The 24,575-nt window shown below is 37.7% G+C and overlaps 2 protein-coding genes across 7 annotated transcripts in view; both read right to left on the reverse strand.

Moving 5' to 3' along the window:
* The window catches only part of TMEM267 (transmembrane protein 267), a 25,981-nt gene continuing 1,406 nt past the window's right edge, over positions 1–24,575 (reverse strand). For 3 of the 5 annotated variants that reach the window (XM_023545448.2, XM_010588128.3, XM_003408016.4), the window contains exons 2-3: positions 10,095–10,475; positions 1–3,041 (exon numbers count right to left, since the gene is read on the reverse strand). In XM_023545448.2, coding sequence (XP_023401216.1) covers positions 2,706–3,041; positions 10,095–10,406 — 648 coding nt within the window. In that variant the 5' untranslated portion in view covers positions 10,407–10,475 and the 3' untranslated portion in view covers positions 1–2,705. Of the gene's footprint in view, positions 3,042–10,094; positions 10,476–12,387; positions 12,468–14,283; positions 20,919–24,575 lie in introns of those variants that run through there. The other 2 variants (XM_023545445.2, XM_010588130.3) reach the window with 2 other exon arrangements.
* The window catches only part of C2H5orf34 (chromosome 2 C5orf34 homolog), a 41,884-nt gene continuing 38,539 nt past the window's right edge, over positions 21,231–24,575 (reverse strand). For both annotated transcript variants that reach the window (XM_003408017.4, XM_064271760.1), the window contains exon 14: positions 21,231–22,961. The gene's annotated coding sequence lies outside the window, so the exon portion shown is untranslated. The remainder of the gene's footprint in view (positions 22,962–24,575) is intronic.

The raw sequence follows: 24,575 nt of genomic DNA on the forward strand, positions 1-24,575 counted from the left end.
TATAATATGTAAATATAGAGTAAAATAAAAAATTCCCACTCTCCAGAGATAACCATTGCTAATTGCTTGGTAACTATGTTTCAAAATTGTTTTCTACACAGAGATATATGTATATATTTTATAAAAATCAAATCATACTGTTCTATTACTGGTTTTTATTTTAAAAATATTTCACAGACATCTTTGCATATAAGGTTACCTCATTGATTTAAACAACTCTAGCCATCAGTAGAGTAAGCCTTTGTGGCACAGCGGTTAAAGCGCTCAGCTGCTAACCACAAGGTCAGTGGTTTGAACCCACCAGCCGTTCCAAGGGAGAAAGAGGTGGCAGTCTGCTTCCGTCAAGATTTACAGCCTTGGAAACCTTACAGGGCAGTTCTCCCCTGCTCTGTAGGGTCACTATGAGTCGGCATTGACTCGACAGCAGTGGGTGAGTGTAGCCATTAGTACCTGATCGTCTGGGCAATGATTTGTTGTTGTCAGGTGCCATCAAGTCAGCTCCAACTCAGAGTGACCTTATGTATAACAGAACAAAATGTTGCCTGGTCCTGCACCATCCTCACAATCATTTGAACCCATGGTTGTAGCCACTGTGTCAGTCCATCTCACTGAGGGTCTCCGGCTAATTTATGTTACTGATTTTCTACTGAAAAACTTCAAATGGTTTCCATTTTTTTTTTCTTGCCATTATAAGCAACCACGGGAAATCCTTTTCCTTTGTGTACTTACCTGTTTATTTCCTTAGAATAAATTTCTAGAATTGGAATCCCTGCTTAAAATGGCTTGTACTTGCCAACTTGGAGTTTTCATGTCCCAAAAGGGGCACACTGCTCTCCCATTGAATTGATGTCTTTCACCAACCAGGAAGCCTCTGGAGCTTTGGTGACCAGAGCCTTTACTGGGGCCTCATTAAGTAGGCTTGATCGATCGAATCAGCCTCCCTCCCCTGAGGTTAGCTGCTATCACATGGTGGGGTCTTTCTGGCCTTGCCAGCCCCACCACCCTCGACCTAGATAAAAACAAAATTCTTTGGGTAAAGTTAACCCCACAGTTTTATAAAGTTATTTCTGAAATCAGGTGCTTTTAAAAACTCTCTACCTTAATCAAATTTACCTTTACTATATAATATTTACTATGACACCAACGAAAGTGAAACAGTAATTGCTTTTGGAAGATAATAATAGATTGTAAGATCCAATATATTGTAAAATATAGATTGCAATCAATTTGCTAATAACAAAGAAAAAAGTTACCTCTCTACCTGAAAGAGCTTGAATCGTCAAAACAATTTATTGCACTCTTTAATATCATATAAGAAAAATTTGCTTTGGTCAGACATTGCTGCATGAATCATCCATCATTTCTCAGAGAGTAAGGCACACAATCACTAGCATAATAAAGCACAAATCTGTAAGAAAGTCTGGAGACAGCAGATGGTACACATGCCACAAAGAACAGCAGGTATCTCTGGAGCATTGATTTTAATATTGAGGTAACATGAAACTGTGCAAATGTAAAATTTACAGCAACTAAATCTTTCTTCTCTAAAAAGGTTAACTATTTTAAGAAAATTAACCTGAAAGAACACAGGAAAAAGCAAATTTTCTAAAACTACTTTATTTTGAAAAAAATACACTTTGTTTCTCCATAGCAGGCCAACTAAAAAAATGGTTTAATGGGCACAATATTTTAGAATAATGTTTAAACAAGTTATTGGCAACTAAAACAGTTTTAATGGCACATTCAGAAGTTTGTATTTGAAATTACATTACTGACAAGTCCTTTTTTGTGTGAATTCAGATTCTGTGGTTATGATCCATAGAATCATAGGTTTTAAAGTTTTCTTAACTTTAGTTGTTAACAAGTATTTTGTTAACTTTAGTTATATTTTTCAAAATGCATAAAACTCCAACACATGAGATTCTTGGACAAAGATACTAAAAAGGAGTACTTCGGTAAGATGTTACAATAGCCAACATATCACAACTAATTATTTCTTAAATTGATTTCTGAAACAATAACGTAGATGTACTGTTACTGTCTTTTATAAATATAATGTTTCTCACAAGTGCTCTGAAGCAGATTTTGCCAGTAATCATAAGTCACTAAGTACTCTGCAAAATAAATTTCAGTCAGGATCAATATATATGAAAAAAATAAATGTCAGTATTCACTATACATCTTATTCATGATCTCATTTATTTTGGTCATTTCATCATTTCAGTATCTTAGGAAAACGTGGACCCAAATATAGTGCTAGCTTTCCACAAATTAGTCCCCCTAAAATTTGAGCTGTTTTTCATCAGGAAATGGACTAACTTAAAGGAAGACGTCCAGAAAACTTACCTGGATGTTAATCTAACAGAGATATTAGTAAATAGTAAAGCAAGACAAACTGAAGAAGTTATAAAAATATAACACGAAATAAATAAAACTAACATTATACTATGGTGTTACAGAAGAGAGAATCAAAATTACCACAGACAGATTTTTTTTATTAAAGTTGTAGGTGCCTCCTAGCAAGAAGATTCAGAAATTATAATAATTAAACAATATAAGTGCCTAACTTATAAAAATATAAGTAACTTATAACTTATAAAAAAATAAACAATGTAAGTGACTAACTTTTAAAAATTCACTTTAATGTTGGCAACCCATTATCATTGTCTGAACTATTTGGTTTTCTAGAACTGTCATATGATATGTCAGACGTCAATACGAATTCCATGTTTTGAAGACATCATTTGTCTGGTCCCCGTTAAATACATAACAAATGAACAGATGTGTGGTAAAGATGACGTGATTATTACATAAAGCCAGAATGGTAAAGGAGAAGTTTTTCCAAATGGGCATATCCACAAGCCATGACGGATTCCATCTCGGATGTGGTGTGAGGTCCAGGATATAAATAACATCCAGGGCAGAAAGCACCATGAGTCTTTGAGCTTGAAAAGGTGCATTGCAAACTTCAGGGTCAGGGCTACAATGGGTATCACAGCAGAACAGTGAAGGAAAGGTCTTCGTGGAAGAGTTAAAGCAGCCTGAGGGGAGAAAGTAGTAGCTGGTATCACTTCCTTGTTGGTGAAACAAAATTTTATAGATGTTTCTTAATATTCTAAAATGCCTTCCAGGAGTCTATTGGATATGTAAGGGAAACATTTTCTATGCCACCTCAGGATACATGAATCAAATCTACTGTGTATAAGAAAAAGAAGATAAAGAATGAACAGGAGGATTTCCTCTGCAATAAAAATAAAATCAAGATATCAGGAACATAGTGATTTTTTTTTTTTTTTAAGCTTCGTATTTTTTGCCTGAAGAAGTCACAATATGAACATAATTTATATCGTAAACATATGGCTAGTGCAATCTGGATTTTTAAAGAATTGTATGGGGCCTCTAAAAGCATTGAGAAAAGTCTCACAACCAAATATTTTATAATGAGTGAAGGCAATAAAATATTTGTTATAATCATTTTCTATTAGTTTTAAATATTTTCAGAATTTATTTACATTTAGAAATATTATTTAAATAAGTAGTCTAAAGTTGAGTTACACTTCAGTAAAATTCTAACCATTGCAAAAAAATCTATGCAAGATCTGAACAAATGAAAATTTCAGGCTTAAGTCCTGCATGATCCATGCGTGAAGTTTTGTTCTACCTGCTTTAAAGGCTGAATTGCAGCTAGATAGTTTTTCATAAAAAGAAAGCTGAGGATAGTGAAAACAAAACAAAAAAAACAAATCCGTTGCCATCAAGTCGATTCTGACTCTAGTGACCCTATAGGACAGAGTAGAACTGCCCCATAGGGTTTCCAAGGAGCGCCTGGTGAATTTGAACTGCCAACCTTTCGGTTAGCAGCTATAGCTCTTAACCACTATGCCACCAGGGTTTCTGAGGAGAGTGAAGGGTGCCTAAATTCAAAACTCCTCACATATCCTCCAAAAACATTATAGAACAATAAGGACAAATAAAACTATACAGAAACCCATACCTTCAGCATACCTAGAAGTCAGAGAATGCTCAAACTTAAAATCACATTTAAGTATTAAAATAACCACCACCAAAGACAATCAGTGAGTTCACTCTCACACTCCGACCACAAGCCAGGAAACACTGCATTGAAAAGAGAAGAGGGGAACCCTAAAATGGATCTAAAATTACTATGAGGGAGAGCAAGTCCAACGTGTGGTAAGTGTGAAAATACTGAAGAGTCCTGGGAGATCAGAGCACTGATTAGAGGCAGACAATGTTAAAGTGTGATAATTCAAGACTTCGAAAAGGCATTGCTTCTGAGGGAGAAGATTGTTAAAAGGGAAGGGAAAGGCACCCTTTGGAGATTGGGTGGTGACGGGAAAAAGTACTAAAAAAAAAATTAGGTTCCTATAGAAAAAAAGCAAAAAAGTCATCCACTTAAGAGACTGTACCTTGTCAGGCTGTCAAATGAAACTGTCTTTGAACTAAAAATCTTGTAAACCTACTTCTTAAACTAGTGTTCTTTAACTCCTACCTACTGAATAAACATCAAAGAGTTTATTCTACTTTCCTCTTACCATCTCCTTTCTCCACATTTTTAGTTGTTTTATCTCTGCTTTGTCAGAACATGTAACATTTCTGTATTATTACTCTACTTTTGTCTCCACCTTTGTTTTTTAAATTCTATACCCACAATGTATTAATGCTCATCAACAGTCCTTTTGCTGACACAACCTTAACAGGAATTCCTTACAGGGAATCTTGTAAAATAGTGAAATGAAGTGATAAAAAAGATCAATCTATAAAAAGCTAGCATATGTATATAAGTTTTTATGTGAGAGACTGACTTGATTTGTAAACTTTCACTTAAAGCACAATAAAAATTATTAAAAAAAAGAAAAAATATTTTGGGGACAAATGATGAACTTTGAATATGGTCTTGCTAATAGATGATATTATAGAATTAGTGTTACTTTTCTTAGGTATGCTAATGATATTGTGATTATGTAGTGGAATGCTCTGTGTTCAAGAGATGCAGCTGAAATACTTAGGGGAGCGTGTCATGAATGCTGTACATTATTGTATAAAGGGTTCCGCAAACATGCACGTAAGATTATACTGCAAGATGTTAACAATTGTTGAATTTAGATGGTAGGTATATGAGTGTTCATTGTACTTTTCTTCTAAATTTTCTCTGTGTTTGAAAAGATTTATAATAAAAAGTTGGGAAAGACAAGCAAAAAAAAAAAAAAAAGCTAGTATAGAGAAGGTGGTCCAAGATGGCGGTATAGCCAGACGCCTGGTAACATCCATCTTCCAACAAAGACCCAAGAAAACAAGTGAATCAGATCAGGTGACAACTTTGGAACCCTGAGCATCAAAGGCAAGGCTGAAGAATCGGACTGAATGCCAAATGGAAGGAGAGACTGTATAGAAACAGCTGACACAGAGAATTATGGATTGCCAGTGCCCTGCCAGCCGAACCTGCGACTGGATGGTCATACCGAGACAAAGCAAGCAGTGTTTCCCGCCAAACCATCACCTGATGCAGACAAACAGGAACGACTCTGTGCCTACAACGAGAGCCAGGCAGGAGTGCTTTCCGCCCTATGAAAGTTAAGTGTACTCACCTCACCCATCACGCCCCTCCCAGCCTCCCATGCCAGAGGGCTGTGGACCTTTGGTACCCTCTACCCCCCTCATCCATCCTGCCCCACATGTGACTGCAGTCTGGCAGCACGTATCACCACCCTGCCTCCTTAGCCAGGGGCTCATGGACTGGTGGTACCCACCCCCTGGCTCAGCTACTCGGGCCAGGGACTATGGACTAGCGGCGCTTGCCTCTCTACCCAGCCACTGGTGCCTTCTTCTTGACCTAGCCACCTGTGCCAGGGGCCTGTGGACTTGTGGTGTCCCCTCTTCTGCCCACTGAACTGCACTGAGGCCTGCAATCTGGCGGTGCCCACTTCTCCACCCAGCCACCTGTGCTGGGTGCCCATGGATGGGCAGCACCCCCTCTTCAGCCCACCCACCCATGCCAGGAGCCCATGGTCTGGTGGCACCTTCTGCCCACCCACCCACACAAGGCACCCACAGACCCACTCCTAAGTCCAGCCACCTGAACTGAGGCCCACAGACTGGCAGCGTCTGCTTCTCTACCTGGCCGCTGGTCCCAGGGGCCCAGGGACTGGAAGCACCCCCTTTTATGCCCAGCCAACTATGCCAGGGGCCCAAGGACCAGTGGCACCCACTTCTATGCCCAACTGTCCACACCAGGGGCCCATGGACTGGTGGTGCCCACTGCTCCACCCAGCCATCTGCGCTGGGGGCCCAAAGACCAAAGGCATCTCCTATTCCCTCCAGCCACCTGCACCAGGAGCCCGAGGACTGGCAGCAATCCCCCCACCACATCTCACTCTAGCGGATAGGGCACGCCCTTCTAGTTGGCACCTGTGGATGGACAGTATCCCCTGCTTTACCCTCTGCACCACCCCCCACCCGAAACCAGAGGTTGGTACTCACTCCGACCACCTTTGCACAACCCTGCCCAACTGGGACCATCCGTGACAGTTTCTGCACCACCCACCCGGTGACTGAAGACCTAGGCACCCTCACCCTGACCACCTGACAATCAGCAGTGAGCACACACAAAACTCAACCCAGAGACCAGTGAGAATGCTCTCTACACCCATGTCCAGGTGGCCTGCTGGACGGACATACCACCTCACCACCAACATTAGCTACATCCTCATTTGCCCTGTAAGACCAGTGAATAGAGACCCATGCTCACACACCCAGCCACTGCCCCACCCACGGAGACAGGTGGTAAGAGCTCCAGTATGGCCAGACTAGTGACCAGAGTAGCACGCATGTTCCAACTATTCAGATATATCAAAACAAAATATCAAGGTGCAGCAAACAAACCTACAATAAATAAATAGGATAAATAAATAACACCTTAATGCCTTGTAGACAACAGACAATATCAAATTACATAAAGAAGTGGGACAAGATGGCTCCAGGAAGTGACCAAAATAAAGAACCAGGAAACCTTCAGGAGGAAGAAATGGTAATGGAACCACTTGATAAGGAATTTAAAAGACTAATATATAGGATTCTCCAAGAGATAAGGAAAACACAGATAAAACAAAGGAAAACACAGACAAAATCAAGGAAAATACAAAGCAATAGAAGAATTCAAGAAAACAACAGAATGACAAAATAAATAGACAATTAGAAACTATACAAAAAACAGCAACTAGATATCCAAATGATTAACAATAAAGTTTCAGAAATAGACAATTCAATACAAGGACACAAGAGCAGAGTTGAATCAATGGAAGACAGAAGCAGCAAAATACAGGACAAATCCCTTGATACCAATCTGTTTGAGGAAATATCAGAAAAAATAATGAAAAAAAAATGAAGAAAGCCTAAGAACTGTATGGGACACTATCAAGAGGAAAAAATTACATATGATCAGAATTCCAGAACAGGAGGAGGCAAAAAACAAAAACAAATAAACAAAAAACACAGGGAGAATTGTTGAAGATTTGCTGGCAGAAAACTTCCCTAATATCATGAAAAATGAGAAAACACCCATCTAAGACGCACAATGAACCCCATATATGATATAATCCAAAAGAAAGTCACTAAGACATATCATAATCAAACTTGCCAAAACCAAAACAAAGACTCCTCAGAGCAGCTTGGGAAAAACAAGTTACTTACAAAGGAGAACCAATAAGACTAAGTTCTGATTGCTTGGCAGAAATCAAGCAGGCAAGAAGGCAATGAGATAACATATATAAAACCTTGAGAGAAAAAAACTGCCAATGAAGAATTATATATCCAGCAAAGCTGTCTCTCAAAATCGATGGCAAAATTAGGACATTTCAAGATAAACAGAAATTAAGGGAATTTGTAAAACCCAGATCAACTTACAAGAAATGTTAAACAGAGTCCTTTGGACAGAGAAGCAACAACAGCATACAACAACCTGAGATTAGGACACAGGACAGCACCAGCCAGATACCAACCCAGATAAAGGATTCTCAAAAATAAAACAAAGCTAAAAGACTGAAAACAGGGAATCAGAGACATCAGCTGTAAATGATGACAACATCAAAACCAAAAGGGGGAATAAATGGTATAGTTATTGAACTTTCTTATGGTGGGGAGCTCAAGGCGATATCAAGAAATAAAAGACTGCTTTAAACACAGGAAGATAAAGGTACATTTAAAGGTAACCACAAAGAAAGTTAACAAAGCTACTCATCAAAATAAAAAAGAAGAAAAACATAAAGACTCAGTAAATACAAAATCAACAACAATGTAAGAAATGAAAAGAAAATCCACAAACAAAAAGAACTTAGCACTGAAAATTAAGTGGAACAAAGAAACCAGCAACACCACAAAAAAAAGGGAAGTACAACAAAATGACAGAAGTAAACTCATACCTATTGATAATCACAGTGAATGTAAATGGCTTAAATGCACCAATAAAGACAGAGAAATTGGCAGAATGGATTAAAAAAAAAAAAACGACTCATCAACATGCTGTCTATAGGAGACACACCTTAGACACAAAAACATAAACTAAAACTCAAAGGATGGAAACAAATATATCAAACAATAACCAAAAAAGAGTAGGAGTAACAATATTAATCTCTGACAAGATAGACTTCAGGGGACAATCCACCATAATGAGTAAAGAAGGATATTATATAATGATTAAAGCGTCAATCCACCAAGAGGGCATAACCATAGTAAATATATACCCAATGACAGAGCTCCAAAATACATAAAACAAACTCTAACAGCACTGAAAACAGAAATTGACAGCTTCACAATAATAGAAAGAGACTTCAACACACCACTCTCAGTAAAGGACAGAACATCTAGAAAGAAACTCAACAAAGATACAGAAAATCTAAAGACCACAATCAGCCCACTTGACCTCATAGACATATGCAGAACACTCCACCCAACAGATGCAAAGTACACATTCTTTTCCAATGCATGTGGAATGTTCTCCAGAATAGACCACATCTTAGGCCACAGAGCAACCCTCAACAAAATCCAAAACACTGAGATAATACAAAGTAAATTCTCTGATCACAATGCCATCAAAGTAGAAATTAAGAACAGGAAGAACAAGAAAAAAAAATTGATTTCAAGGAAAACGAGTAACACTGTGCTTAAAAATCACTGGGTAACAGAAGAAATCACAGATGGAATATAAAAATTCCTAGGATCAAATGAGAATGAAAACACATCATATCAAAACCCTTGGGACACAGCAAAGGCAGTCCTCAGAGGTCAATTTATAGCAACAGATGCACACATCAAAAAAGAGGAAAGGAATAAAATCAAAACATTAGCTATACAACTCAAACAAATAGAAAGAGAACAGGAAAAAAAGCCCACAGCCACCAGAAGAAAGGAAATAATAAAGATCAGAGCAGAAATAAATAAAATAGAGAACAGAAAAACAATAGAAAGAATCAACAAAACCAAAAGTTGATTTTTTGAAAGGATCAACAAGATCAACAATCAATTAGCGGATCTACAGTTTTCCGGGTGCATCCATAGTACTGGTAGTCCCCAACTTACAATACATTCAAGTTACGACAAACCGCACTTATGACTATTTTTTTGTACATCCTATTGTTAGTAATATGTATGTACATATTAAAATATATCTGTAAGTTTATATGTAATGTTTCCAACTCCCAAAGACAAATAAAGATTGGACGTATAAAGATACTGATAATAAAAGGCAATATAATGAAAACTAAAGAGAAAAAAAGAGGTATTAAACGGCAGAACTGACTTATGACAGAGTCTTTGGAATATAACCCAGTCCTAAGTCAGGGACTACCTGTACTTTGTGATGGGAAATAACTTGATTAACAACATGTCCAGATGCTCCTTTAGGGAAGAACTAGATGCTCAAAAAAGAAAAAAACCCAAAAAACCCCAAATAAATCGACTTTCTTATTTTATCTTACAATAAGGTCAATTCTAATTAGCTCTAAGTGATCTGTGAAGATCAGTATAATGGTGCTAAGAAAGTTAAAGGAAAGACCAGAAAAATCACAATACACGCTTCTTACCTTTAATGACAGGGATCCAGCTAGAAAAAAGTGGTCTATATCAATAACAGAGGCTAAAAATCCAGCTAAAATGATTTCTCCAAAGTCAGTCTTCTTCTTGACTCCAATGACGATTGCCCATGACCACATGCCAATCGTACAATGTATTGCATTATCGGAGAGGGCACGAAGCCAGTCATTTTGCTGAATTATGGAAAACTGAAGAAGTCTGTCAGCTACTAGGCAAAATATCCCAAGACCAAGGCTGGAGATAAGAGATTCAGTGCTACAAGACTGGAGTAAAGCATGGGTTTTTTCAGTCTCTGACGCCATCACAACCAAAGTCAGTATATACTAAAAGCCATCAGGAAACAGCCTATTTTGTTTACATTTCCAGTCACCCTATAATAGAAAGCACACAAAAATATTAATGGATGATTATGGACACCCACATAATATTTAAACAAGAAAACATGAGCAATTAATTTCACAAATAGAAAAAAATAAGACCAAGTTGTAAAAACTAGTATTTCTTAACATGTTATATATAATATGCCCTGAGGCCCGAGGATAATAGGTTAGCTTTGTAGGAACCATAGTTTATATAGCACTATATATTAAGAATTTCAGAAAGCCTACTGACTGACATCTATTACTTTGAGGTCATCGAACAGTTCTTCAATCATTGTGTCTACCTACCCAGCAACTACTTCCTAATAACAGCATTCCCTTCCTTTGGCAAAACTGTTTATTACAATACCCCAACTCCAGAGCTGATCAATTAGAGTTCCCTGGCCCCCTGGTCACAGTGATTAATCTAGTGATGACAGTGACCCAGCCTGGGCCCATCAAACTCCTTTCCAGGATTTTCCTAAGTAGAGCTGGTAGGGAAAAGTCCTCTTCTTCTTGGAGGCAATGAGCCCCACTACATGGAACAGCCCAGGAAAATGAACTCAGCGTGCACAGAGACACAAAGATAAGAGGCTAAGAGAATCATGAGAACGTCAAGTCCCCAGGTCTAATCCCTAAAGTTCTCAGAGCTGTACTAGTTCCTGCTACCCCAGCACTTTCCAATAAATCTTTTTCCTTTTTTGATCTTCAACCAAAAACCTTAACTGGTATAAAAAGACAATCATAATTCTGTACTGAGTGCTGCTTACTTGGCACAGAATATTGAAATAGTTTGTCCAGTTAAAGTTATCAATACTGTGTGATACATGAAGTTTTTCTGTTTTGTTTTAATTCTGAGACTAAAGAGTAAATAATTTGAGAATGACTCAACGTCCACTCTGTAAAAAGAATTATATGTACCTCACTATATATTCTAAAATTTGAATGGCAAGATAGTCAAAGACAACAATGAAAAAGAGAAACTAAGTTGGAGAACTTATATCTTCTGATTTCAAGTCTTATTAGAAAGCTACAGTAATCAAAACAGTGCAGTATTGGGGTAAAGATAGACAAATAGATCAATGGAACAGAACAGAGTCCAGAAATAGACCCATACGTGTAGAGTCAACCGATTTTTGACAAAGGTACAAAGGCAATTCATTGGTGAAAGTCTACTCAAAAAATGGTACTGGAACAACCTGATATTCATATGTAAAAATAATGAACCTCAATCTATATCATACTCTATATACAAACATTAAGTCAAAACGGATCTCAGACCAAAATGTAAAACATAGAACTATAAAACGTCTGTAAGAAAACATAGGAGAATATTTTTGGGTCCTTGGGTTATGCATAGAGTTCTTAGCTACAACACCAAAAGCTCAATACATTAAGAAAAAATTTTGATAACTTGAACTTCATCAAAATTAAGAACTTCTGCTCTCTGAAAGATATGATTAAGAGAATGAAGACAAGCCACAGATCGGGAGAAAATATTTGCAATGAACTGGGAGAAAATATGTATAAATCTCATATTTAATAAAGATATATCTTAACTTGCACCCAGAATATATAAAGAATTACCAAGAACAGAAACAGAAAAACAAATAACTCAATACAAAAATGAACAAAAGATTTGAACAGGTACCTTACTAAAAGTGATATAAAGATGGTAACAGGCATATGAAGATGCTCAACAAAAAAATTATTAGGAAAATGCAAATCAAGCGACAATGAGAGATCAAAACACACCTATTAGAATGGCTAAAACTAAAGACTGACCATACCAAGTGTTGAGAAGGCAATGAAGCAACTGGAACTCTCAAACATTGCTGGTGGGACTGGAAAAAGAGTTACTCAGTTTCTCAAAAATTTAAACATAAATAATGACTCAGTCATTCCACTCCTAAGTTATACTTACCCAACAGAAGTGGGAATATATGTTCATACAAAGACTTGTACATGGATTTTCACAGCATCTTTATTTGAATTAGCTCCAACCTGAAAACAATCTAAATGTCCATCAACAAGTGGTGGATAAACAAAGTGCAAAATAAACAAATGAGTAATACATACAACATGGATGAATCTCAGAATAACTATACTAAGTGAAAGAAGACCAAAAAAAAAGAGTACATAGTGAATGTTTCCATTTATATAAAATTCTAGAAAATGCAAACTAATCTACAGTGACAGAAAGCAGATCAGTGATTGCTTGGGGACAAGGGCAGGAAGGATTATAAAGGGGCATAGACAAACTTTTGCAGGACAGATACGCTCATTATCTTGATTGTGGTGACAATTTCACATGTCAAAATGAATCAAATTATACACTTTAAACATGTACAGTTTATTACATGTCAATTATACTTGTAGAAAGCTGCAAAAAAAGTTAATAAAATATACTTTGTTAATAATAACAACAGCAGGCTTTCATGAAAAAGAACAATCTGAAAACAAGAAAGATTATGAAGATGATAAACCTGATCACCCAATTAAAAAGTAAATAGAAGCAATGCATAGTAGAAGGAATACTTCATACAACAGAATTAGTAATAAGAACACTTTCAAAGATTTTCAAAGCTTAGGGGGAGAAAAAAGGACAAAGAGTTTGGCATTGAAAGAAAAAAATAAATTCCAAAAAACAAAAAGAAAATCCTTAGAGTTTCCAGGCCAAAAAAGAAAAAGTTACCTGCAAAAGATAGTAAGACTAACATCAACCGTATACGCCAGAATATTGTGGGACATCATTTACAGAGCACTGAGAGAAAAGGATCATGACTATATAATTCTAAACAAAACTAAATTGTGGCACATATATGAAGATCATGAATTTTAAGAGTTTTGCCTTAGAAATTTTGATATCCATGTACCATTTCTGGAAAAAAAAAAAAAAAAGGAATGAGAAACAATTTCTAAATCTGGGAGGGGAAGGAAGGAGAGAATAAAGGAACATGATCAATACTGTCAGACAGAAAAGGAAAAAATCAAAGAACTAACCCTAAAAAAAAAAATTAAAAAGCGATCAGGACCAACCATATAAAATACCACAAAAAATGCAGATATGTTAAATTCTCTATAAAGAGACAAAAATGATTCAATTGGGACAAAAGGAAATGCCCATCAAGTTATTGTTTATAAGAAAACACCTAAAACAAAAAGTATCAGCAAGATTGGAAATAAAGAGCCAAGATTGGGACCACTCCAGAAATCACCTTCTACAGATAGACAATGATGCTGATAAGGAGTGAACTTCATAACTCAAGTGGGAACACAAGACTATGTGAGTGACTCCTGGCTGGTGATGAGATGAGAAGAAATAGGGGGACAGAGGCTGGCTGAATGGACACCGGGAGGACAGGGTATGCATGGCTTTTTGTATGAGACTGACTTATTTGGAAACTTTCACCTAATGCACAATTAAAAAAAAAAAAAAGATTGGAAATAAAGAGATGGAAAAGTATCTATCTAGGAAATACAAACAGAACAAAGCAGCAGTGGTAACATTAACATCAAACACAGTAGAATTCAAGGCAAAAGTGGTTAAATGGGGCTAAATGGATAAAATATTCACATCATAAAACCAAAAAACAAACCCATTGCCATCGAGTCGATTCCAACTCATAGCGACCCTACTCACATCATGGTACAGTTATATAAGGTAAGAGGATCATGTCAAACAACATAGCAGTAAAATATATAAACTAAAACAGGGAGTCAAGAAAATCAGGGCTTCAAAGCAGTTTGTCCCAGTTCAAACCCCTGCTGAGAATTTACATTTCTAATAAGTTCACAGAAGGTTATACATAAGAATCACCTGGGAATCTTGTTAAAATGTAGATTCTGATTCAGTATATCTGAGGCAGAAATGCAAATTCTCAGCAGGGAACCGGTTTGATGCCCTGCAGAAAAGGTATAGATAATTGCAATAATTACAAATATGATTTCATACACAAGTATAGGACGTTTTACACTACATAGAACATAATTCTTTTCAAATGTCTGTGGAATATTCATAAAAATTAACCACGTTTACTAAACCATCAAAAAGAAAAAAAGTCAGTAAAGCCTAAAAAGTAGAGATGTTCAGTCCAAATTCTCTGATCACAATGCAATATAATTCATCACATTTTAACAAGTTAAGAAAGAAAAATACAGTGGCCTAATTAGCTCAAAGAAACTCAGCTTAATATTGGTGCAGGTAACATTTTTTAAGGTCAAAAGACTTGCCTATCTTTCAAGTGTTAATGCTCCAAAAACATTTCAGGAAAGAAAACAAAAACAGGGACTTCGTTTGCTTTGTTTGTCAATATATTCTCAGCACACAGAAGGTGCTCAATAAATATTTACTGAATGGATGAATGAAAAATTACCATTCATTGTATCTGTTAGGCATCAGGTATTGTATATTAAATGTAAAAAAGGCACTTAATAAAATGTAACATTTACTTTGTGAAAGAGCCCCCAAAACCTAGGTGCTTGGCATAGGGTGCAAAATTTTGTTCAGCCCTGAAAAGTAAGAGACATTCAAGTCGAGCTTACAGTAATCTGCACTGACTCAGAGAAGAAGAGGAGAGGAGAGTCAGAACAACTGCTACTCTCAAAAAGAATGTTTTTGTACAAGCCGCTCCTATCTTCGAAAGATAAGACCATTTTCGCAAAATGCTTCCGTAGTCTAGCTCCAGGACAGGACGTTTACAGATTAACTAATATATGACCTATAATTACTAATGTATGACTTGTAATTACTGATGTATGACTAATGATTACTATTTCTCTAAACTTCTCCTTTATAAAAAGCCCTTCTTACTTTGGGACATGTTGTACGTTTGCTTCGTGTTCCCCAACTTGGGTTCCCCACTCGAGTTGCTATCCCTTCAATAAAACTCTTTATTTTCACTTTAACAGAGTGAGCTGTGATCCTCTTTGACAATTTCTGGAATCTCCATTTTCAGCAAGTACACATACCAGGTGTCATGGATTGCGTTGTATCCCCCCAAATATATGTGTCAACTTGGTTAGGCCATGCTTCCCGGTATCGTGTGGTTGTCCTCCATTTTGTGATTGTAATTTTATGTTAAGAGGATTAGGGTGGGATTGTAACACCACCCTTACTCAGGTCACCTCCCTGATCCAGTGTAAAGGGAGCTTCCCTGGTGTGTGGCCTGTACCACCTTTTATCTCTTGAGAGATAAAAGGAAAGGCAAGCAAGCAGAGTTGGGGACCTCATACCACTGAGAAAGAAGCACCAGGAGCAAAGGGGGTCCTTTGGACACAGGGTCCCTGCACCTGAGAAGCTCCTCTACCAGGGGAAGATTGAGGACAAGGACCTTCCTGCAGAGCCTGCAGAGAGAGAAAGCCTTCCCCTAGAGCTGACACCCTGAATTTGGACTTTTAGCCAACTTTACTGTGAGAAAATAAACTTCTCTTTGTTAAAGCCATTCACTTGTGGCATTTCTGTTACAGTGGCCCTAGATGACTAAGACAGCAGGTAATTCTTATGTTTATTAAACAACGAGAATCACTAGTTCACCCTGCCCCAAAGTGGTCAAAACCTGAAGACACTACCTTAAAAGTCAGAAACACTACAACTATTCTAACATTTTTCTGACAGTTTTGATCAATGTGCTAAGGCCAAAAAAATAAATCATCGCCTTGTCAGGAAGATAATTACATTAGTTTGCGGGTGAAATGACTGCCTATACAACAGGATCAACTGAAAATTGTCAGAATTTAAGTTCTAAAAGGGGACTACTTTGAAGGCAAATAGTAAAACAATCTTGTTAATATACCAGGACTAATCATTAAAAGAAAAATTAACATTCACAACAGCAACAAAAATTCAAAATACCAAGGAATAAACTAATCAGGAAATGTATATTAAGAACTACAAAACTTTATTAAACAACATAATGGCTTTGCAGTATGTCAACTCAGCTAAGCTGGAATTACATTTCCCAGAATTCCCTTCGCTGTACAGTTCTGGGTAGTGTTATCTGCAGGCGACATTTTGCATGAGATATGGAAGGCAGAAGTGAAAAAGTGGCCATATTTTTTACGCTGTGAAGGTTAGGGCAAGGCACCAGACACTGTGGCAACTTGCTTGTGTTGTTGCTGATCTGCTAGCTCACCTTGCTGGCATGGGAAAACAGCTGGTCCTGCAGTTCCTTCAGCTCCCACCTAGCTCTTTCTTCTGGGGCTTTCTTCAGCTTCTCCAAATCCTAGTCTTCAGATGCAGCTTTGAGGTTAAGTGCCAACCTCTCCTGCAGCTCAAAGCATCAAAGCTAGATCTGGTGAGAGGCTCATGCAGGTTCCATTTGCTTCCCAAGGATTTCAGTTTGTCTTTGCTCTATTCACATCCAGCTTCCCTTACCAGTTCCTCCTCTAGCTGATCTGCACCAACTTCAGACTCAACAATAGACTCTGAGGCAACAAACAGCCTATACAGATTGGTCTACCAGCTCCTCTAATTATGTAAGTTCTAACCACTATAAATTCCTTATTCTTTATCACACAAAGTAGTTCTGCTTCTTTGATCAAACTTAATTGATGCAAAAGCCAGACTATTTTATTGCATAAGAAGACAACATTGATGGTGTTATGGATTGAATTGTGTCCCCCCCCAAAATGTGTGTCAATGTGGCTAGTCCATGATTCCCAGTATTGTATGATTGTCCACCATTTTGTCATCTGATGTGATTTTCCTATGTGTGGTAAATACTACCTCTATGATGTTAATGAGGCAGGATTAGAGGCAGTTATATTAACAAGGCAAGACCCAATACAGAAGATTAGGTTGTGTCTAAGTCAATCTCTTTTGATATATAAAAGAGAGAAGCAGGCAGAGAGACACACAGACCTCATAACATCAAAAAACAAGAGCCAGGAGAATAGTGTGTCCTTTGGACTCGGGATCCCTGCACTGAGAAGCTCCTGGACCAGGGAAGACTGATGACAAGGACCTTCCCCTAGAGCTCACAAAGAGAAAAAGCCTTCCCCTGGAGCTGGCACCCTGAATTCAGACTTCTAGCCTCCTAGACTGTGAAAGAATAAATTTCTCTTTGTTAAAGCCACCACCTGTGGTATTCCTGTTACAGCAGTACTAGATAACCAAGACAGAATTTGGTACCAGGAGTAGGGTGCCGTTCTAACAGATACCTAAAATGTGGAAGTGGTTTTGAAACTCTGAATGGACAGAAGCTGGAAGGGTTTTAAAGTGCCTAACAGTAAAAGCCTACATTGCCTTGAAGAGGCTGTTGGTGGAATTATGGACATCAAAGACAATTCTGGTCAGCTCTCAGAGGGAAGTGAAGAGAGCTGTTGCACTCGCAGACAGCAAGATGCAGCAGCAGAAGACCGGCAGCGGCAGAGAACCAGCAGCGGCAGAACCAGGAGACCAGCTCAAGATAGTGCAAAAGAGCTAAGTGCCTTTGGCAGGAGGCTTCCTGGCGGAGTGGCGGTGCCTCAGGGCACTTAATGGTGGCGCTAGGGTTGCCAACCCATGGAGCAAGAGAGCTGAGGGCCTTCTGGCCGAAGTTTACTGGCAGACTGGGGTGCCTCCAGACACTTATTGCTGGAGCTAAAGGGCTTTGGAACACTTGCCCCAGCTTGGCAGACACAGATGGTGAGGCCCAAGGGGTCGAGAGGCGAAGGAACCAGGAAGCAGTAGCTGAAGAGACAAGGAACACAGCAAACAGAGTTGCCTCAGTCTCAAAGGGTATGGCCACAACCTCCAGGGTCTCAAAGGGTGGAGCTGCCACTCATATGGACAAGGAGAGTGGGGCTGCCTGGAGTTTCCATGGTTAGATAGCTTTTGTAATTAGCTTGGTTATCAAGTTTGGGATATTTATATGAATTTGTAAACAGATTTCTATACGATTCAGCTAGCTACTTTTAGAGAAGGCAGTCAAAATCATTTTTAAAGAACTGATAGACATGACTACATAAAACTGCCAAATGTCTACATAGCAAAGTTAAACAAATAAATGGAGGGCATTTAAAACATTTATAACAGCAAAATTTTGAACATTTATGACAGAGAAAGATTAGTAGTCCTAATTTTTAAGGGCTCTCAAAATTAATAGGAAGAAAAAATAAGTATCCCAATAATAAAGTGGGCAATGTATGAAAAAGGCAACTTGAAAAAGGAAGAAATACAAATGATCAAACAATTTGTTAAAGGACATTCAACTTCATTAGTAATGAATGGAATTCAAATTAAAACAATGAGATTTCAACATAAGATTGACAAAAGACTGCTAATACTCTCTGTTACTACTGGTGGGGAAATGATCACTCTCAGATTGTTAGTAGAGTATGTTGTTGTTGTTAGGTGCTGTCGAATCAGTTCGGACTCATATTGACCCTATGTATAACAGAATGAAGCACTGCCGATCCTGTGCTATCCTCACAATCATTGCTATGTTTGAACCTATTATTGCAGCCATTGTGTCAATCCATCACTGTGAGGGTCTTTCTCTTTTTTGTGGACCCTCTACTTTACGAAGCATGATGTCCTTCTCCGGTGACTGGTCCCTCCTACTAATAGGTCCAAATTATGTGTAAGACGAAGTCTCGTCATCCTAGCTTCTAAGGAGCATTCTGGCTGTACTTTTTCCCAAGACAGATTTGTTCATTCTTCTGGCAGTTCACAGTATATTCAATATTCTTCACCAACACCATAGTTCAAATGCATCAATTCTTCTTTGATCTTCCTTATTCATTGTCCAGCTTTTGGATGCACATGAAGCAACTGAAAATACCATGGCTTGGGTCAGGTGCACCTTAGTCTTCAAGGTGACATCTTTGTTTTTCAACACTATAAAGAGGTCTTTTGCCCAATGCAACACATCTTTTGATTTCTTGACTGCTGCTTCTATGGGTGTTGATTGTGGATCCAAGTAAAATGAAATCCTGGACAACTTCAATCTTTTCTCCATTTATCATGATGTTGCTTATTGGTGCAATTGTGAGGATTTCTGTTTTCTTTATGTTGAGGTGTAATTCATACTGAAGGCTGTGCTCTTTGATCTTCATCAGTAAGTGCTTCAAGTCCTCTTCACTTTCAGCAAGCCAGGTTGTGTCATCTGCATACTACGGATTGTTCATGCGTCTTCCTTCTGTCCTGATGACGAGTTCTTCTTCATATAGCCCAGCTTCTCGGATTATTTGCTCAGCATACAGACTGAATAAGTATGGTGAAAAGACACAATCCTGATGCACACCTTTCTTGATTTTAAACCTTGCAATATCCCCTTGTTCTGTTCAAATGACTGTTTCTTGGTCTATGTATAGGTTCCTCATGAGCACAATTAAATCTTCTGGAATTCCCACTTTTCTCAATGTTATACATAATTTGTTATGAGCCACACAGTTGAATGCCTTTGCATTGTCAATAAAACACAGGTAAACATCTTTCTGGTATTTTCTGCTTTCAGCCAGGATCCATCTGACATCAGCAATGATATCCCTGGTTCCATGTCCTCTTCTGAATCCGGCTTGAATTTCTGGCAGTTTCCTGTCAATATACTGCTGCAATCTCTTTTGAATGATCTTCAGCAAAATTTTACTTGCATGGGATATTAATGAGATTGCTTGATAATTTCCACATTCTGTTGGATCACCTTTGTTTGGAATGAGCACAAATATGATCTCTTCCAGTCAGCTGGCCAGGTAGCTGTCTTCCAAAAATCTTGGCATAGACAAGTGAACGCTTCCAGTGTCATATCTGTTTGTTGGAATATCTCAGTTGGTATTCTGTCAACTCCTGGAGCTTTGTTTTTTTGCCAATGGCTTCAGTACAGCTTATATAAACTGTAGAGTTTAAACTGGTAAAACCTTTCCAGTGGACATTTTGACAATATGGACCAAAAACCATTAAAAATAAGTACATAAACCAGAGACTACATCAGCCCGAGACCAAAAGAACTAGATGGTGCCTGGCTACAACCGATCACTGCCCCGACAGGGAACACAAGAGAGAACCCTTGAGAGAGCAGGAGAGCAGTGGGATGCAGATCCCAAATTCTCATAAGACCAGACTTAATGGTCTGACTGAGACTAGAAGGACCCCTGAGGTCATGGTCCCCAGACGTTCTGTTAGCCCAAGACAGGAACTGTTGCCAAAGCGAACTCTTCAGACAGGGACTGGACTGGACAATGGGATAGAAAATGATACTGGTGAAGAATGAGGATCTTGGATCAAGTAGACACATGAGACTATGTTGGCATCTTCTGTACGGAGGGGAGATGAGAGAGCAGAGGGGGTTAGAAGCTGGCCAAATGGACACAAAAATAGAGTCGAGGGAAGGGGAGAGCAATTAGGAGTATATAGCAAGGTGTATATAAATTTTTATATGAGAGACTGACTTGATTTGTAAACTTTCACTTAAAGCACAATAAAAATTAAAAAAAAAAAAGTACAAACTCCTTTGAGTTAACATTTACAATTCTAGGAATTTATCCTGAAAAAAAAAAAATCAGAAAAAATACAAAGAGCTATATATGGATGTTTAGGATGGCATTGTATATAATAAGGAAAACTCATTAACAGTATATATGTCTAAAATATAGGACTAGTAGAATAAATTCCACACTATATTATGCTGTGGCTAAATAATACTTATTCTCATATTTATTGACATGGTAAGATGCTCAGTAGACATTAAATTTTAAAAGGTAGCCTATAAAATATGTGAAGTATTACATTTTTTTTGAAAAATAGTACACACACATAAGTTTTAAAGGCTGCTCAGTTGTCTCTCAGTGGTGGGCTTACACATGCTTTTTTTTTTTTTTTTTTACCATTTTTTTCTTTCTTTGATTGTCTAAAAATTTTCAATGTCCTACTATTATTACCATAAAACCAATAAAGCTATTTTGAAAAGTTAAAGCCAGAAGTTTCCAATTAAGGGGCAAAAGGAGCTTGTTTGTCAATAACATTAAAGTAGCAATATAAAATAAACAACCCAGACTGTGATGCTAAATCAGCCTCTTAAAGCTATAATAAAAAATCATGTAAACATATTACTAGGTAAAACAGTATATACATTAGCAAGGTGCTAATATATAACATAAATAAATTGTTTACAATTATGTTAATTTTATAGTACCATATAAAAATAAGTTGTTCATATTTATGTATTAGTTGATATATGAAAAGTCTGTGTGAAATATTTCTATTTCTCTAGATGAAATAAACTCATGTAGCTTCCTCTAATTCCTTCGTGCTACTATGAAGAATACTTACTCTTTAGAGAACAAGTATTTTGTTAATGATAACAGAGTCTACAATAATCTTCAAATTCTTGATTATTTGCAATTAATGAAAATTATTCTCTGAAACACTAAGATCAGGTTATTTGCCACAGACTCTCCTAGGATCTATAGAAATAATGATTTTAAGGAACTTTCATCCAAGAGATACAACCAAAATACAAAAGATATCTCTATTATAAAGTTATGAATGCTTTGTGTAAACTTCAGGATTTATAATCCCACATTTGTTTCTAATTTAGAAAATAAACATTTGACACTTGAATTGATAAAGAAGTCAATGTTTAAAAGTTTAGTGCATACAATTTTAAAGTTTATAAAATATTCCTTTAATCAAAGATAAAAGTCATCATCAGCTTATCTGGGTGGGAACTGGGACTCAAGGCTTGAATTAATAACTAAACCAGGTAGGCCCAGCAGGAGCAATATTCTCCTCCTTCAATTAGCAGTGGCCTGTAATTAGCCCTAGAGAGTAAGAAGGCCATTCAGATAAATGAGTGTGACAAGAATGTAGGCTGCTCAGACTACACAGAGGTCTAACAGGTAAGTTCTGAGGGCACTCAAACTACGATTATATGTGTATAGATGTATTTTCAAATATAGATGTATTTTCAAATTTTATCACAGAACACAGAGAAAAATAAAAGGTCAGTATTAACTTAATTGCAAATTGCATGATGCCTCTATATAGCATTGCATTATATCTTAACTCATGACACAATTTTTATAATCACAAAATACATTTAAACGTTATTAACCTTATACTTCATAAGGTGACAGCACACAACAACCCTACACTTACATGAGTTCAGATTCTAAAAGGATCTAGTTAAAGTATCATGAGCAAAGTGAAAAATCAAAAGATCATTTCAAAACCAGAGACTTACATCATCCTGAGACCAGAAGAACTAGATGGTGCCCGGCCACAACCGATGACTGCCCTGACAGGGAGCACAACAGAGAACCCCTGAGGGAGCAGGAGATCAGTGGGATGCAGACCCCAAATTCTCACAAAAAGACCATACTTAATGGTCTGACTGAGACTAGAGGAATCCCGGAGGTCATGGTCCCCAAACCTTCTGTTGGCACAGGACAGGAACCATTCCCGAAGACAACTCATCAGACATGGAAGGGACTGGACAGTGGATAGGAGAGAGATGCTGATGAAGAGTGAGCTATTTGTATCAGGTGGACACTTGAGACTGTGTTGGCATCTCCTGTCTGGAGGGGGGATGGGAGGATAGAGAGAGTTGCAAGCCGGCAAAATTGTCACAAAAGGAGAGACTGGGAGGGCTGACTCATTAGGGGGAGAGCAAGTGGGAGTATGGAGTAAGGTGTATATAAACTTATATGTGACAGTCTGACTTGATTTGTAAACGTTCACTTGAAGCTCAATAAAAGTTAAAAAAAAAAAGATCATTTCAAGTATTTAATGATAATCAAAATTTAAAGTGAACTGAAAAAGAAAAACTTGTTTACAAAATAACTGTCCCACAATTTATAAATAGGAATACAGACATAATGGGGGCAATCCAAATGTATTTTATAAATGTAAAGTATAAATAGCTGGCTTAATGAAAAAGGAGCAAAAAGCACACATGAATGAATTTGGAAGCAAATCCTTCAGCCACAGTGAAGCCTTCAGGTGCCTGCAGCACAGGCTGACAACTGGATTGCAACCTGGGTGGACCCTGAGCCAGAACTACCCAGCTAAGCTTGTTCCAAAGTCCTGACCAGGGAAACAGTGAGGTAGTAATTGCTGTTTTAAATCTCTAAGTGTTGGGGGTAATTCGTTATGCAGCAATAGATAGCTAAAACAGTACCGTTTCTATTAAGAAAACTATAATCATGAGAAACTAGTTTGTTCTGTAAACCTTCATCTAAAGTACACACACACAAAAAGTATGATCATGGTCTGGCATCTATATTCCACTCTAACTATTGGTGCAGATATTGAACATATCTGGCTTCGATTCTGAGTATCGGCAAGAGAAATTTAACATACCCGTTAAAAAAATTTTTTTTTTCTCTCTATTAATTACTGTCTCTGACTAGGACACACAAAACAAACAAAAATTAATCGAGTAGATTCCAACTCATAGCGACCCTACAGGACAGAGCAGAACTGTCCCACAGGGTTTCCAAGGTGGATTCGAACTGCCGACCTTTTGGTTGGTAGCCGAGCTCTTAACCACTCCGCCACCAAGGCTCCAAACCCCCTGCTATGGAGTCTATTCCGACTCGGAACTGTACCCATATTTCTTCATATCTTCTTCTTCCTGCTCCTCACTGTACAAATAGAATGGGCCCATGAACTTCCTAAACTGTAAAATAGCTTTATGTTTATTTTACATATTCACTTCAATGAGGTTTCCTAAGAATAGTAATTATAATATTCTTTATACCTGCCATGCTATAAGATCTAATGTGCTCAGGGCATTTAATAAATATTTTCATTACAAGGGGTAGGCAGATAAGCAGTCCTCAGCCTATGAGCTAAAGATATTATTTGGGACGGTTTCTCTGCCGTAAGGGTCAGTCACCAAGACCATAATTTTCTATCACCAGACCATAATTTTCTATGACTTGCAGGAGCCACTTTCTTCAGCGGCCAAACTGCCACTATCCCATCCCCATTATATTAAAATACCATCAAATATAGGCCATCAAGGTATACATAGTAGTAATTCCCTCTTAACTCCACAAACACATAATTAGCTGGTTACTTTATATATATGCTATCATGTATTGTCTACTCATATTCACTGTGGCATGGTATCTGCCACCACAAATGAGTTAATGAATTTCCAGTGTAAATATCACCTTCTGATTTGC

Source organism: Loxodonta africana, chromosome 2, assembly GCF_030014295.1.
Source record: "Loxodonta africana isolate mLoxAfr1 chromosome 2, mLoxAfr1.hap2, whole genome shotgun sequence".
NCBI lineage: Eukaryota > Metazoa > Chordata > Mammalia > Proboscidea > Elephantidae > Loxodonta > Loxodonta africana.